At 41.4% G+C, this 17,170-nt stretch overlaps 1 protein-coding gene across 1 annotated transcript; it reads left to right on the plus strand.

Moving 5' to 3' along the window:
* Positions 1–830: 830 nt before the first annotated feature.
* LOC117550010 (early endosome antigen 1-like) lies at positions 831–16,429 on the plus strand (the record flags this gene model as incomplete). The annotated part of the gene is made up of 11 exons (XM_034222275.1): positions 831–1,028; positions 5,358–5,549; positions 6,426–6,480; positions 10,275–10,480; positions 11,182–11,352; positions 12,158–12,244; positions 14,681–14,878; positions 15,077–15,142; positions 15,518–15,604; positions 15,739–15,868; positions 16,390–16,429. Coding segments are annotated over 11 exons (1,410 nt in total), but the record flags the coding sequence as incomplete, so codon positions are not given.
* Between the last annotated feature and the right edge of the window lie 741 nt (positions 16,430–17,170).

Consider the following 17,170-nt stretch of genomic DNA (forward strand, 5'->3'; position numbering starts at 1 on the left):
CTAACAAGTAACATGTAATGTAATTTAGCGACTGAGTCTATTTGCTAGCTTAGTAAACCCGGAAATGTTAAGTGCCCCAAAGTTTTTATGTTAGAAATGTATAGTACGGGTCTCCAGCACATAGGAACTGCCGGATGCTAACTTGCATATGTTAGGCAATTTGCACAATTAGCATAAATTGCGTTAATTAAAATAAATGGGATTATAGCCTAAGTGATTTAGTATTGGAGTTGTTTTGGGGTTATTGGGGATGCTGAGACTGCATTTTCAGGACCTGCAGGTCACCCTTGAAAAAGAGATCTTTTGATCTCAAGGGGCTTTCACCTGGTTAAATAAAGGCTACAAACAATACATAATGTCAGTTTTAACAGAAAGTGGCCATATATGTATACTCTCAGTGCGGATTTTTACTACAATGGGTTGCGACCATTGGATAAAGAGAGCACACGATGAAAATGATTACCTCCACTTTGGACAATTAAAATGTTCTGGGTAAAAAAGCTTTTTTTAAGTATTGAAGGAGCTAGTAATAACATTGACAACAGTGTTAAAGCAGTGAGTTTGGACATAAGTTGTTTTATCGTTTTCATGTACACAATATGTCATCATATGTGTGATAAGCCCATTTAAGTCCAGTATATACTGTATGCTTTTCACTTGGACTCGGCAACAATGGACAAAGGTTTTAATTGCAGTATTTTGATTGATTACACTTCCCTACATTCGCCAAAATCTCCTGATTCTGCTGCATTCGAGACTACAGTGTAGGTTCCAGTGATTATGGAGACACTTGTTTGATTTGTATCGAAACAACCACCTTCTCCCTGCAGCTGTGGGAGACGTATGTGAGTCTCCAAGAGGAACTGAATCGAGCGGTCAAAGAGAAAGGGCCGTTTGAAAATGAGAGGAGCAGCCTCACAACGTCCTGGAACACCAGCAAGCAAAGACTGGAGGCCTCCAAGGCGAGGATGAGGGAAAAGCTCCGGGTAAATCAAGAAGTCCTGGGGCAACGACGCAAAGAAATTGAAGTAAGCATCACTCACACGCACACACACACACACACACACACACACACACACACACACACACACACACACACACACACACACACACACACACACACACACACACACACACACACACACACACACACACCACACACACACACACACACACACACACACACACACACACACACACACACACACACACACACACACACACACACCACACACACACACACACACACACACACACACACACACACACACACACACACACACACACACACACACACACATCCTGCTGTTTGTGGTTTTCCTTTTCCTGTAGTGTGTTCTATAGGTTTGTGTGCATGTAAATGGTCTGCAAAGGCTGAAATCCCTGTGTTCCATCCAGAGGGAGTTTCTATTTCTATCTGGCTTCTATTGGCTAGCTCTCCAACACTTTGAGCGGTTAGTCAAATAATTCATCACCTCCTCCCTCCTTGACTCTCTGGACCCCCTGGAGTTTGCCTACAGAGCAAACAGGTCCACAGACGACACCATAGCCCACACCATCCACACTGCCCTCTCACACCTGGACCAGAGGAACAGGAACACATATGTGAGAATGCTGTTCATTGACTACAGTTCAGCCTTCAATGCCAGCCTAAGCTGGCCATCAAGCTCAGAGACCTCAGGCTCAACAGCGCCCTCTGTGACTGGATCCTGAACTTCCTGACGGGCAGACCCCAGGCAGTGCGGGTGGGAAACATCACATCCTCCACCCTGATCCTCAACACCGGAGCCCCTCAAGGCTGCATGCTCAGCCCTCTCCTCTACTCCCTGTTCACTCACGACTGCGTGGCCACACACAGCTCCAACACCATCGTGAAGTATGCTGACGACACGACCGTCATCGGCCAGATCACATACGGCGACGAGACGGCGTACAGAGAGGAGGTCGAAGACCTGACATCTTGGTGCCAGGATAACAACCTCCATCTCAACGTCAGCAAAACCAAGGAGCTGATTGTGGATTACAGGAAGCAGCAGGGAGAGGGACACGCCCCCATCGCCATCAATGGGACTGCGGTGGAGAGAGTCAGCAGCTTCCGGTTCCTTGGGGTCCACATCACTGAGGACCTGACATGGACTCTTCACACCACCACCATCACCAAGAAAGCTCGACAGCGGCTCTTCTTCCTCCGCAGGCTGAGGAGGTTCAACATGGACTCCAGGATACTCTGCAACTTCTACAGGTGAGTACGGGCTGCATCACGGCCTGGTACGACTGCTGTACCGCCCTTAATCGTAAGGCATCACCAGGACGGAGCTGCCATCCATGGAGGACCTCTACTCCCAGCGGCTCAGGAACAAATCCCTCAGGATTAGAAAAGACCCCCTTCACCCCAGCCACAAACTGTTCAGTCTGCTGCCGTCTGGCAGGCGTTACCGCAGCATCCGGACAAAAACAACCAGAATCAGAGACAGCTTCATCCCGCAGGCAACAAGACTGTTAAACAACTGAACTGCTGAAACAATTTCACAACATTCATCTGCTACTTAGTAATTATTGATCTATTATCTAATATATCAGTTCAATAACTTGTATATAGACTCGTATTGCACTATTCCACTTTCTCACTTTTTTTAGAATTATTTTTCTTTTGTATTACTTTTAATATAATATACTTTAATATTGCTTTAATATTGTCTGCTTATCTGTATTATTGTGTTGCATTGTTGGAGAAGCCTGTGACCTAAGATTTTCAAAGACATAATTACTATAGCTATGTTAGTTTGACAATAAAGAACCTTGAACCTTGAACATTGTACGTGATAGGCTAAGGTGCGGGACATCTCTAAGCGGTTGACCAATCACAAAAGAGCCAGCTAACCAATCAGAGCAGACTGGGCTCTGGTTTCAGACAGAGGGTGAAAAGAGGTGCTGCAGCACAGGCAGTATGAGAAGAATAAAGAGCTTTTTGAACATTAAAGTATGGAGACATGTCACAGTAGAGACACTACATACTGATATACACCTGAACATCAGCAGGAGAGGACTCTTTAAAGTAGAAACACTACATACTGATATACACCTGAGCATCAGCAGGAGAGGACTCTTTAAAGTAGAGACTCTACATACTGATATACACCTGAACATCAGCAGGAGAGGACTCTTTAAAGTAGAGACACTACATACTGATATACACCTGAACATCAGCAGGAGAGGACTCTTTAAAGTAGAGACTCTACATACTGATATACACCTGAACATCAGCAGGAGAGGACTCTTTAAAGTAGAGACACTACATACTGATATACACCTGAACATCAGCAGGAGAGGACTCTTTAAAGTAGAGACACTACATACTAATATACACCTGAACATCAGCAGGAGAGCACTCTTTAAAGTAGAGACACTACATACTGGTATACACCTGAACATCAGCAGGAGAGGACTCTTTAAAGTAGAGACACTACATACTGATATACACCTGAACATCAGCAGGAGAGGACTCTTTAAAGTAGAAACACTACATACTGATATACACCTGAGCATCAGCAGGAGAGGACTCTTTAAAGTAGAGACTCTACATACTGATATACACCTGAACATCAGCAGGAGAGGACTCTTTAAAGTAGAGACACTACATACTAATATACACCTGATCATCAGCAGGAGAGGACTCTTTAAAGTAGAGACACTACATACTGGTATACACCTGAACATCAGCAGGAGAGGACTCTTTAAAGTAGAGACACTACATACTGATATACACCTGAACATCAGCAGGAGAGGACTCTTTAAAGTAGAGACACTACATACTGATATACACCTGAACATCAGCAGGAGAGGACTCTTTAAAGTAGAGACTCTACATACTGATATACACCTGAACATCAGCAGGAGAGGACTCTTTAAAGTAGAGACACTACATACTGATATACACCTGAACATCAGCAGGAGAGGACTCTTTAAAGTAGAGACACTACATACTGATATACACCTGAACATCAGCAGGAGAGGACTCTTTAAAGTAGAGACACTACATACTGATATACACCTGAACATCAGCAGGAGAGGACTCTTTAAAGTAGAGACACTACATACTGATATACACCTGAACATCAGCAGGAGAGGACTCTTTAAAGTAGAGACACTACATACTGATATACACCTGAATATCAGCAGGAGAGGACTCTTTAAAGTAGAGACACTACATACTGATATACACCTGAACATCAGCAGGAGAGGACTCTTTAAAGTAGAGACACTACATACTGATATACACCTGAACATCAGCAGGAGAGGACTCTTTAAAGTAGAGACACTACATACTGATATACACCTGAACATCAGCAGGAGAGGACTCTTTAAAGTAGAGACACTACATACTGATATACACCTGAACATCAGCAGGAGAGGACTCTTTAAAGTAGAGACACTACATACTGATATACACCTGAACATCAGCAGGAGAGGACTCTTTAAAGTAGAGACACTACATACTGATATACACCTGAACATCAGCAGGAGAGGACTCTTTAAAGTAGAGACACTACATACTGATATACACCTGAACATCAGCAGGAGAGGACTCTTTAAAGTAGAGACACTACATACTGATATACACCTGAACATCAGCAGGAGAGGACTCTTTAAAGTAGAGACACTACATACTGATATACACCTGAACATGTGCTTAATATGTCCTTTTCAAAAGTTTAAAGTCAATACTTTTTCAGTTTCCCTTCCAGTAGTCCCGTCAACTGTGCAGCACGTAATGACACCAGATGCTATAAATTAGAATCAAACGCACATAATTGAAAAATAAAGTAGTGATCTTCGTCTATTTTTGCACACACCATAGTATAAAACCACCCGTGTTATTTTTGTTGCAAATAGTTTAAATTACCTTCTATCCCGACATAAAGACACATTTTACCCTGAGGCAACAGGAAGTCACTTTTAAGGGCTCTTATAATGCCCATCTTCAGGTTCATAGAGCAAAATATATATATTATCGGTACATTTTTTACTATCCTATACAAGTATGTCTATGCTCCCGTAGTGTAAGCATATATTCCTGCTACTAACTGCAGTATTTTTGACTTTTTTAGAACATTTAATTAATAATATTTCATATAATATTTCATTTTTAGTTGTTAATTCTCTATTCCACTTTTTAAGTATTTTTATTATAATTTCTGAACACACTGATGCTTCTGTAACAAAAATGTTTTCCCAAATAAAGTATATATCTATCTATCTTGTAAACAGAAGCAAATTAGTTTTTTTGTAACGTTATGTGTTTGCAGTAAATGACTTTTTTCCACCCCCAATCAACCCGATTTGATTATTGATTGCAGGAGCGACAGCAGAACCTGGAAGAATTAAAGACGGCTCAACAAGAAGAGCTCTGTGAGCTGAAGATGGCGGCAAAAAGTCAGATAAAGAAGGGGTGCTCAGAGGTGGAAATGCAGGAGAAGAAGTGCAGCCTGCAGGTGGAGAGAGCCGAGCAAGAAGTCAGCTCTAACATCCTGATGAGGAAGCTCGAGCTGGTAAGAACTCACAACGTACAGATCAAATATTGCTTTTATTTTCACACTTCCAACTACTAGTTACCTGAAAAAAAGGGTTTTCAGTTACCTAATCTGAGTATCAATATGTAAAAGTAATCTGATTACTTTCTGTTACTTTTGGATAACGTCAATTTCAAATGTAATGCAATGGATGAAAGGAATATAAGTGTATTATTAAAGAAGTAGTATTAAGATATTTAGGATCAGAAATGATGAAGCATACTCAGGCAGTAGCTTTTACACCAACACATGAGCACATACTACAGTTTAAAAAAGCAGACATAAAGACAGAGCTGACAGAAAATGCTCCGTTTAAGTTTAACACACACACTATTTTATGAACGTATAGGTTCACCTGCTGAATTAAAAACAGAACAAAGGAAGCAAAAAAAGAGAAAACCATAAAGCAGATTCAGGCAGTAGAAGTATAGGTTCACACTTAAAGTATTATCCTACACAGAGAAGAGATAACATCTGATCCTTTTACAACAAACACTATATTATTTTTTTGATACTAACATTGCTAGTAATCCCCCTTTCTTCCTTAAAGAGGAAGCTTTTAATATGTTTTCCAATTGATTCGAACCACTCTTATATGTTGGTATAGATTGAATATCATTCCTGACTTGTAAATACCAGAAGAATTGTGCTTAATCAATCAATCAAAGTGTATGTATACAACCCAATATCACACATTTTACATTTGTCTCAGGGGGCTTTACAGTTTGTACAAAATATGAAAACAACCCCCTCTGTCCTTAGATCCTCACACGGAAAAGTAAATTCAGTCCTAAGTTTTCAAAATGATATTTTCTAAACGCTGATTCTTTGTTTTATATATTTCGTTGTCAACAGGAACATCAGGAGAAAATAAAGGAACTATATGTGAAACATGAAGAGCGAGTCAAAGGTAAATAAACGTGTGTCCCTTTTTAAAAAAGACAACATATCCTGCTGATGTTCAGGTGTATATCAGTATGTAGTGTCTCTACTTTAAAGAGTCCTCTCCTGCTGATGTTCAGGTGTATATCAGTATGTAGTGTCTCTACTTTAAAGAGTCCTCTCCTGCTGATGTTCAGGTGTATATCAGTATGTAGTGTCTCTACTTTAAAGAGTCCTCTCCTGCTGATGTTCAGGTGTATATCAGTATGTAGTGTCTCTACTTTAAAGAGTCCTCTCCTGCTGATGTTCAGGTGTATATCAGTATGTAGTGTCTCTACTTTAAAGAGTCCTCTCCTGCTGATGTTCAGGTGTATATCAGTATGTAGTGTCTCTTCTTTAAAGAGTCCTCTCCTGCTGATGTTCAGGTATATTAGTACTATTTCAGTTTTTCTGGCCCCATAAAATCGTGGTTCTAGGGCCAGGAACAACCAGGCTGAGTATGCTAAACTAGAGAGAGAATCGTTGGCAAGGGGGCTACAACTACAACAAGATGAACATATTTGACCGTGATTTAATTGTAATACACGTTTCAAAATGATGCCGAAGTAACAACATACTGATACCGGTTAGTAAAAACCATGAATTAATGCTTTGACAAGTCTGCAGACAGGCGGCAGGCGAAAAACCTTTTAAAATGCGTGTTTTCTGAATGGAGATCGGCTAAGCTAACGCAGTATATGCTCCGACCGTCCACACTCACAACAACGGCCTACAGACATAAATAAACCAGCGACTGTATTCGCCATGACACAGGCAGTCTGTGGTTTGTACTTGTTTAACTTGTGTCTAGTTTCTGAACAGATATGAGGAGCTGTGAGCTCTGAGTGCTAACAGCTAACGGCTGATGTTGGTTTTCTGGGGTTCTCATTGAAGATGACGTCACGGCTCCGCCTACACTGCGTTACTATAGTTACTGCCCCAGCTCCTAAACTGTAATGGAAACGCAGCATACAGTGAGCCAGTCCTAACAAGGCCTAACGAGCAGGGGCGGATCTACCGGGGTGGCATGGGGTGGTAACTGCCACCCTAAACAATAGCCTTGCCACCCCAGCTGCCACCCCAGTTGGCATCTTTGTTTTGAAAGAAAAGTTGTTGCTCATCGGACATTTATGAGAGAAAGTCTCTAATGTCCGAGTGCAAGTGAATGCAGCACAAGATGCACGTCATGTAACCCCTCCCCCGGTCCTGGCGCGAGAGTGGAAATATGATTGGTGGCGAATTCATTTGAACGGGACGGCGCAAAACGAGAAGCCTTTCGGACTCAAGTAGACGGAAGGAATGAGGTATTTGCGGTCTACACTGACAGAGAAGAGAATGTCAAGTTTGGCTGTACTCAGCATTGAATCAAAACGCACTAAAGCTGTTGATCTTAATACATTTGTGAGGCGTTTTGCTGAACAAGATAGTAATCGCCGCATTCAGCTGTAATAGACATGCCAACTTGATGCACTGCTCACGGATGACTCGATGAGAATAACAAACTGTTAAGATGATGACCTTGTATGCGTGTATATATTTTTTTCTTTGAGGGGGTCTGCCCCCAAAAAACAATTTTAAGTCCTGAAAAAGTAAAATAAGACGGTGTGTAAAACTACACTGCCCAGCCAACAGAAAGTAACCACTTTGATTTAACTAGGCCAGTAGGTAAGGACCTTCCACTAGATAATAACTGCAGCGATGTTTATGTTTTAGCTGAATACACGTTTTTTAACCCTAACTGATGCAGTTAGTCACTTCTTTAATGTTTGTTCTTTCTGATGTAAAGTCAAGGTTGTAACTGTATATCAATAATGTTATAATTACTTGTTTTTCAAATTTGAAGGAGGGTGAGCAAGCATCTTGATGAACATTCATCATTAACTCCTCCAAAAAATAAATATAGTTTATTCAATAATAAATGAATATGTGAATCATAACAGTTCTTCACTATATCTGTAAAGCGTCTTTGAGCACCTGTAAAAGCACTAACAAATTAAATCTATTATTATTATTATTTATTAACAGTGATTGACAGCTGATAGGAATAATATGATTGTTAATAGTATCATATTCATTCAGACAAACATCGATGAGACAGTTAATTAATGTACTTATTGCAGCAGTCTGCATAGATTGGTACCCCTGCTGGTCTAAGAGTGAGACAAACTCATTCAGTTATTGGTCAGTTAAAATTCATTAAATTACATCTGCCACCTTATATGTAAGGCTTTACTGATGTGCCACAATAATATCACCTATGTGATTGAGTTAAAATATTAATATTGTGGCTTTCCAAGTTAACATTGATTGTAGGGGTGTAACGGTTCACAAACATTTCGGTTCGGTACGTACCTCGTTTGTAGGTCACGGTTCGGTACGTTTTCGGTACAGCAGAAAAAATGATCACAAAACATTAAAAACATTTTTTTTATTATTATTAAACTGTGACTAATGTATTCAAATAAATACAACATATAGTAAAATAAACATTAAGGTGCAGCATTTCGATGAACTGAAATAATCTGTATTTGAACTGTACTAGTACCTAAGCAGCCAGCTTGACATTAGGACTTGCTTGTCATTGTATTTTCATGTTGTTTAAAGAAAGATGAACTTGTCCACATTGCTTGCTGAAATGGCAGATCTGCTGGCACTAACAATTTCTCCTGCTCTGGAGAACACCCTCTCTAGGGACAGTGGCAGCAGATACAGCCAGGTAGCGCTTTGCTAACATGGCAACATAAGGATATTTGGCGTTTGTAATAGCTTTGGCTCGGTCTGAACTTTTTGCGAGTGGTGGAGGCTTACATGCTAGTGGGAGTTGGGTTTGCACTTCAGTCTTTTTTCTTTTGGTACCGGTGATATTCACATTCGGGTGATGCCTTTTCAAATGAGTGTGATGTATTGCCAGCCGCGTAACCAATGTTAGTTGAACAATACCGACAAACAGCTTTGGTTCGGTCCACCTGTCTTTGTCCGTCATCCTTGTACGTAACTGTGAAACCAAAATGTTCCCAAACCGGAGATTTCAATGATGCTGGAGGATTTTCAGCTCAACTTTATCTGCGTTCGCCATTTCGACAGTTCCTCAAATTACTGACTACATTTGAACGCATCCCTGTGACCAGCTCTCATAGTATGCCTCTCGTCCAATGAAATTACTTGGTCGCTCTATGATATATACCTGAGATTACTTCCAGAAAGTTGTTCATGTTCTCAATATTTTTACGTTTAACGCTATATTTGTTCGGTACACACGTGTAGCGAACCGAAGGGCCCGTACCGAATAATTTCAGTACGGGTACGTGTACCGTTACACCCCTAATTGATTGATATGATTGCGATTTAAATCAGCATATACTTCTGTCAGGGGATGCCACCCCTCAAAATCTTCTGCCACCCTCTTGCCACCCCATGAATATTTGTCTAGATCCGCCCCTGCTAACGAGACCTAGCCATACCGAGCGAGGCCCTGTAGTGGAAATGCGCCATTACATCGGGAAAGAAATGTCTGTGAATCAGCTTACTATTTAAAAAAAAAAAGTTAACTACCCAGGAAAAACACTTTCATAGCCCTTATTAAAACCATAAGGGTTAAAACGTGTTTTATACAGCCATGGTGTTACATAGTGATGTCAACATGTTCAGGAAGTAAACAAAAGAGTCCAATGGAGGGGTTTCAGGAAGGGGGGGGAAGAGAAAAAGCATGATGGAGCCTCTTTAAAGTTAAAAAGCACTATTTGTACTTGTTTTTTTTCCCTCTGTTGCCTTTTTAAATTGAAGCCGTGGACGAACGTTATGAAACCTGGGTCAAAGCCAAGAAAGACGAACAAAGCCAGGAAAATCAAACTCGACTAGACAAGATCGACGAGGAAATGAGAGTGAAGCGTGACCGTGTCCTGGAGGAGCAAGACTGCGACTGGACAGGTCTCGACTTTGAGAGGAAACGTCTGAAAAATAATGACAACGAAGATAGTAAGGCGCTGAGGGTAAGAGATACTACCCACCACAGTCCTGTCGCACAAAGGAAAGAGTAAATACTTAAATCTGACAGGTGTTTGTTTTCTACTGCAGCCAATCAGGGACTAGTTTAAATCTAAGACTGATTTTTGTTTTGGTTTGATAGTATGTTTAACTCCACAAAATAGACTACATTAGATATACTTAATCCATCCCAAATTGTCACGGCAGCAGAATGTTGAATTACTTAAGTAACAAATATAATAATACAGAATAAAGTACAAATATATAACAAAACATCAAGGTAGCATCACACACATAATAAAGTCTGAACACACTTCTGCTTCTGTGACGAAATGATTTCCCAAATTGGGACCTACCTACCTACCTAATAATAATAATAATTCCTTACATTTATTACCTACCTACCTACCTACCTACCTACCTACCTACCTACCTACCTACCTACCTACCTACCTACCTACCTACCTACCTACCTACCTACCTACCTACCTACCTACCTACCTACCTACCTACCTACCTACCTACCTACCTACGTGTGCAAAGTAGCTGCAATTGTTTTTATTCAAATGTAAATCCAAAGATGGCGTTTTAATGCAAATTATTCAGGGTTTTTGATAGAAATAAATTACAGAACTAAAGTGCTGATGACACTGAATGAGGTGCTTGTTGTTATTGCTTGATGCTAATGTTTGCCTTATTTTGTTAGAGTAAACTGTACCACTTGAAGGAAAGGGACAAGCCAGTGGAGAGGAAGATGGCGGTGGCTTTGCGGCAGAGTGAACGTTTGAAGAAGAGTCTGCAGGTGGAGGAACCAGAACTGTCAGAGAGCTGCAGACTCCTGAACCACAAGAGAAGAGCCACGGCCCAGAGATTAAAGGCTTGTTCATCTTCTTTTATTTTAAACATACCAGGCCTGCAGAGAGCATTCAGGCTTGTTCATCTTTGTCATTGGTTGGTTGTGATTCTCAAAAAAGCAACGAGCAGAGGTGGAACAAGTTAGCATTGTAAGGGCTCCCTCAGCAAAAAGCAATGGGATTTTTCAATTGGATTTCAGAAAATAATCACTGTGACACACAAACGTTTATGATACTTACATGTGTTGTTCAGCAGGATAATCTCTACATATTAACACCACTTTTTTAAAGTAAAAAGCTAATGTTGGGCTATAAAGGAACTACAGCACGGTCACATGACTTCACGTCACCACCGCTAAGCTAAAGGTGGCTAATGTTGGGCTATAAAGGAACTACAGCACGGTCACATGACTTCACGTCACCACCGCTAAGCTAAAGGCGGCTAATGATGGACGTGATGACGTTTAGTCGTTTCATTTAGACACTTGTTAGCAACTGCCGTTCTTAAATTCACCAGTACTGACGTATTTTATGTCATACAACAAAATGTTAATATCTCTCCAGCTATTGTTAACCACAGACCTTATTTCAGGCTAACAACCAGAAACACATTCAGAAAATGTTAACTTTGAGATGAGGAAGTGGTAAAATATGAACTTATTCCTGGGTCTTCAAACTCATTCTTCCAACTCTCTGGACATTTTTACTAATTAAAAGATCATTTCATTGATTCAACAAATAACAGTGGCAGGCATGAGTCACATTTTAAAAACGGACTGTTGCTCAAACTATGACAGTCATTTTTACTTCTGGTAATGTCTCCAACAGAGAAGCAAAGCAACATGCACGCGCATCCTCAGTGAGAGCCACGACCTGGATGTGAAGAATATCCAGTTGGAGCTGAAAATCGAACAGGTAATCAGATCTGTAATGTCACAAGTTTTTATTCATTCGCTCAGTTGTTAATCGCTGAGTGTTGTGTGCACCCTGGTGGGTAAAGGAGTTACAGAGCTGACTTCACAAAACACAGGAAGCAGCAACGACAAACTATTTTGCTCCGTGCAATTTTTAAACGTGGCCGAGCCTGTTTATTACCTGTAGGATACCCACATTTTAACATCACTGACATTAGCCATTTAGATAAAATACTCTCCGCTGTGCTGCCGTTACGTCATACAGTAGAGTGAGTGGTTATTTCAGACCTCTGAGCTACAGTCTCATTCATGGACTGATGGCAGTGCTCCAAAAGATAGGGAAAACACTGGAATGGAGATTGCTTGCCCACTAATGAAATGTGCCCGAACATTTGTTGATGAACACCAGTTACTCTTACTGTGACATGATGTCTCCATCTACTGATCATATTTCCATTGTTGAGGTCTACTAGAATAGATTTAAATTGTGCAATTTTCCAAACTCACGTTGGTTTCTCATACAGCATCTCTGTATGTGTATTCACTCTCTGTCCGAAACGGCTTGTTGGAGCTCCTGCCCCCCCCCCCCCCGTGAGCCCAGTGTGCTCTGATTGGTCGGGACGTTGCGAGGCTCGCTGCTGCGAGGAGCGGACAGGTTTCCGGGTCGGCGATGCAGCGAGAACAAGCGAAACTCATCCTGAGCACACAAACACTCACAGCCGAAGTAAAAACAATAAGTGTGGCTTGATATTGAGTAAGAAAAAGGTTTAGAACGATGTGAGAATGGGTCTGCGGAGAGCATTTCTCCGAGACCCCAACTCGTCTATTACCAGCGTTCAGGGAGCTCTATGCAAGTCAATAGGCGCTTTCACACCGCAGTACTGTTCCCACAAAGGTTCATCAGAACCTAGTTCATGAGAACTCTTTAGTTCTCATGAACTAAGTACAGATCGCGTTCACACCGGAATAAGTCCCTGGGGGAGGATTAGGCAAAGGAAGCCGCTGACGTCACTTCTTCTTCTTCTGCTTTGGGTTTACTGGCAGGCCTCAAACAACTTCACGGCGTATACTGCCACCCGAAGTCCCCGGCCGGAAGTCCCTGGAGTTGGGGACTGGCTTCAGTAGAAGCCTTCCGAGCAGTGGTGTAGTGGGGACTTTTTTACTGGGTGGACGGGGCAGGGGGAGACACTATGGACGCGCTTGTGAACTGTCAACGGGGGGTGGGGGTACACTGTGGACCTCTGTGTCGCTTGTCAGCTCAACTCAACATGATGCGGTTTTTCAATATAATAATAAAGGGCGGTGCCGGCCGTCAGCGAACCGATCCGGCCTTTCTGCGCGACTGTCACTCAAATGCGGGACATAGTCTCAATTTGTGGGACGCGGGACAAATAATAAAAATGCTGTGTGCAGTCCCGCACAAAGCGGGACACCTGGTCACCCTACACACACACACGGTGCTGCCCCTCACACACACACACGCTTCAAATCAAGTTGCATAAATGGTTGAGCTATGTTTTTATTATAATTACTGTGAAATGTGTACCCCCGCGTCCAACGCCCACTACACCACTGCTTCCGAGTAAATCGCCAGAACGCCGACACCTCCTCATCTCCACCGCTCCCATGTTTTCTTTTGTGTTGCCATAAGTTAGTCTCTCTGCGTTTCTGCGCTGGGCTAATGCTAATGCTAATAATGCTAATGCGAGGATAATAAAATGGCGGCTTCACAAAACTTTTTGGGAGTTTTACGGGGCGTGGTTTGCAATCCGCCCGGCCAATCAGACATAGGAACCTTTTTCTCCCACGAAAGTCCCTGCTCTCTAGCAGGGACGGAAAACTGACGGAAAGGGGGGTAAAAAGGTTCTGATTAACTCATTTTAGTTCCGGCTCTTTTTGGTGTGAACGCAACATTTCGGAACTATATCGGAACTAAAGTGGGAAAAGTACTGCGGTGTGAACTTGCCTAAGGGGACGGGTAATAACCGGAAAAGCATGACATGGGCCCTTTAATGTTCAACAAGCTCTTTATTTTTCTCATGCCTGTGCTGCAGCACCTCTTTTCACCCTCTGTCTGAAACCAGAGCCCAGTCTGCTCTGATTGGTTGGCTGGCCGGCTCTGTTGTGATTGGTAAACCACTTAGAGATGTCCCGCCCCTTAGCCTATCACGTACTATGTGTTGGAGCGCTATCCAATAGGAGTGCGAGTGTTACATAAAGATGTCACTATGTACAGGAGGTAAACAAAAGAGTCCAATGGAGGTGTTTCAGGGAGGGGGGTGAATGTGCGTGAGAGAAACTCCCTCTGGAGGGAACACAGGGATGTAAGCCTTGTAGACCATTTACATGCATTAAAAACTATATAACACACTACAGGAGAGGGAAACCCCAAAAAGCACAATAATGCCTTTTTAAATGAAAAACTTGTGTCCCGCAGGCTGAGAATGAGAACGACCGGCTGCAGAGGAAGCACACCGAGGCCCTTCTGGACACTCAGCAGAACAACGGGATGAAGCACCTGCTGCTGGAGAGGAAGATCCAGAGCCAGACAGAAACCCAGGAGAGGCTGGAGATTCGACTGTGGGTGGTGCAAGCTGTCGTACAGAAAGACCAAACGGCTCTCAAGAACATTAAGGTACCATTTTGAATCTGCACTTAGATAATAGCCTATGTGTAATCTGTAAATTGCAACAAATATTAATTTTTTTGTGACACAAGGAATTTTTTTTTTACCAGCATGTAAATGTTTGGCATATTTGCAAATCCTTTTGTCTGCATCTGTGGAAGGTGTTTTACTTTTACACACGGGTTACGTGTTTTCTTTCACCTGTAGGAGCTATTTAAGTCCAAGGAGGCCACCATCGCAGCCCTGAAGGATGACATGCCTCCAGAGTCAAAGGTCGGCCATTGGTTATGCAAAATAATTTCCTTACATTTCTTTAAAGACGACATATTATGATGATTTTTAGGTTCATATTTGTATTGTGTGCCTCTACTGTGACATGTATCCATGTTCTAAAAGCTCTTTATTTTTGTCATACTGTCTGTGCTGCAGCACCTCTTTTCACCCTCTGTCAGAGAGAAACTCCCTCTGAAGGGAACACAGGGATTTTAGCCTTTGCAGACCATTTACATGCACATAAACCTATACAACATGAACACACTACAGGAGAGGGAAAACCCCCAAAAAGCACATTAGGGCCTCTTTAATTAATAACTTCTGGTAAGTTCCTGAGATGTCATGTTTTATTGAAAACAAACATGTGATTGGCAGGAACCTGTGTATTTGGGCTTGTCTTTAAACAAGTGGCTTCCACTGGGGACCAATACCAAACCCACCAAGAAAGCCTCTGAAGATAAGGTCAGTTATTTAAAAGGGTTTTCATTCATCTGTTAAATAGATTTTCGGGTTATTGTTTCTGTTAAGTGTTTGATATGATTCAGTCAGTTCAGTTGGTGCTGTTTTGATGAAATATGTGTTAATGTGAATGGCAGCAGGGCTCTGACAGCTTGATGCAGAGTCTGACGACTTTGTGCATATCTGACAACGACCCGGTCAGAAGAGACGTCGTCAAACAGAACTCTGTTAGCACCGGACCAGATGATGAACTGCTGAGGCTTTCAGGTTTGCACTCATCTGCAATATCTTTCAACCAAAATCACTTAATTTCCTCCTCTCTCTCATTCCATTCCTGATAGTTTGAATACAAGTAAATTACACACACACATTTCCATTTCAATATAATGTAACGAACAATAAAGTTGTCTAATCTAACAGTTTTTGAGATGAGCGAGCACAGCGAAATAGCTTCAATAAAGACACCATGTAGTTTATCCAGATGATCTTATCCCCTCAGCATTTCATGTCAAATATGACGACTGTAACCTTTAATCAATATTTACATATTTAATATTTACTTGATCATTTTACAGTATTCATTTCCTCCTACAATTAAGTTTGTTTCCAGTTCCTGTTCTAGTGTTACTTGACCAAAGTGAACTTCTTTTGTGAGATGTTACCAATTCACTTGGAAAGTGCCATGTGTTTCTTGCTCTAAAGAATGATATCCAGCCAGCCTAGTTGTGAAGGCTGTTTTTATTTAGTATAGTGTAAAAAAAGTGTCTTTTAATGTCTTTGTTTTGCAGAAGCGGCTGCAGGGCCTTAGATGTTGGATGGCTGTGCTGCATGAGATTTTGCACATTTTAAATAAATACCGTTTTTACCTCATTGCTTCATTCCTTCATTTACTTATCTGTACTTGTCTTGAATTACACAACATTTACAGAATTTACAAAACTCTTTTATATGATTAATAATTTGATATATTATAGGAAATGTACACTTTACATAAGTTGTTAAATGTAATGGTTTGAACACAATTCCTAATTCTTGTCCTTCCCTTTTGCACATACTCAAAAAAAGAGTATGTAATCATATATTTTTAAATAAGAAGTGTAATCAAAAAGAGCTGATACAAAACTGATAAACGCAGTAGGCCTAAATATGAAGAAAATGTCTAGATACAATTAATGTTGGTTGTGTATACAGTCTATGGTTTGTGCACATAATAAATTATCATTACACCTGGGTAAAACAGAGTCCATTCTCTTCGGTTCGAAACATAATCTCAGCAAATCCGACGACTTCTCAGTTGCAGTGGGCGACATTATTGTCACAAGTAAGAAGGAAATTACATACCTAGGATCTATTCTTGAGGCAAACCTCTCCTGTGACAAAATGGCATCCAATGTAATAAAAAAAGTCAATCAAAGAACTAGATTCCTATACCGGATCTCCTCTCTGGTAAACAAAAACACCCTGAAAACTCTGGCAGGAGCACTCATTCAAGGGTACTATGACTATGCTTGCACGTCATGGTACCATAGCACCTCCAAGGCGCTAAAAATAAAACTTCAAACATCGCAA

Source organism: Gymnodraco acuticeps, unplaced genomic scaffold (assembly GCF_902827175.1).
Source record: "Gymnodraco acuticeps unplaced genomic scaffold, fGymAcu1.1, whole genome shotgun sequence".
Classification (NCBI taxonomy): domain Eukaryota; kingdom Metazoa; phylum Chordata; class Actinopteri; order Perciformes; family Bathydraconidae; genus Gymnodraco; species Gymnodraco acuticeps.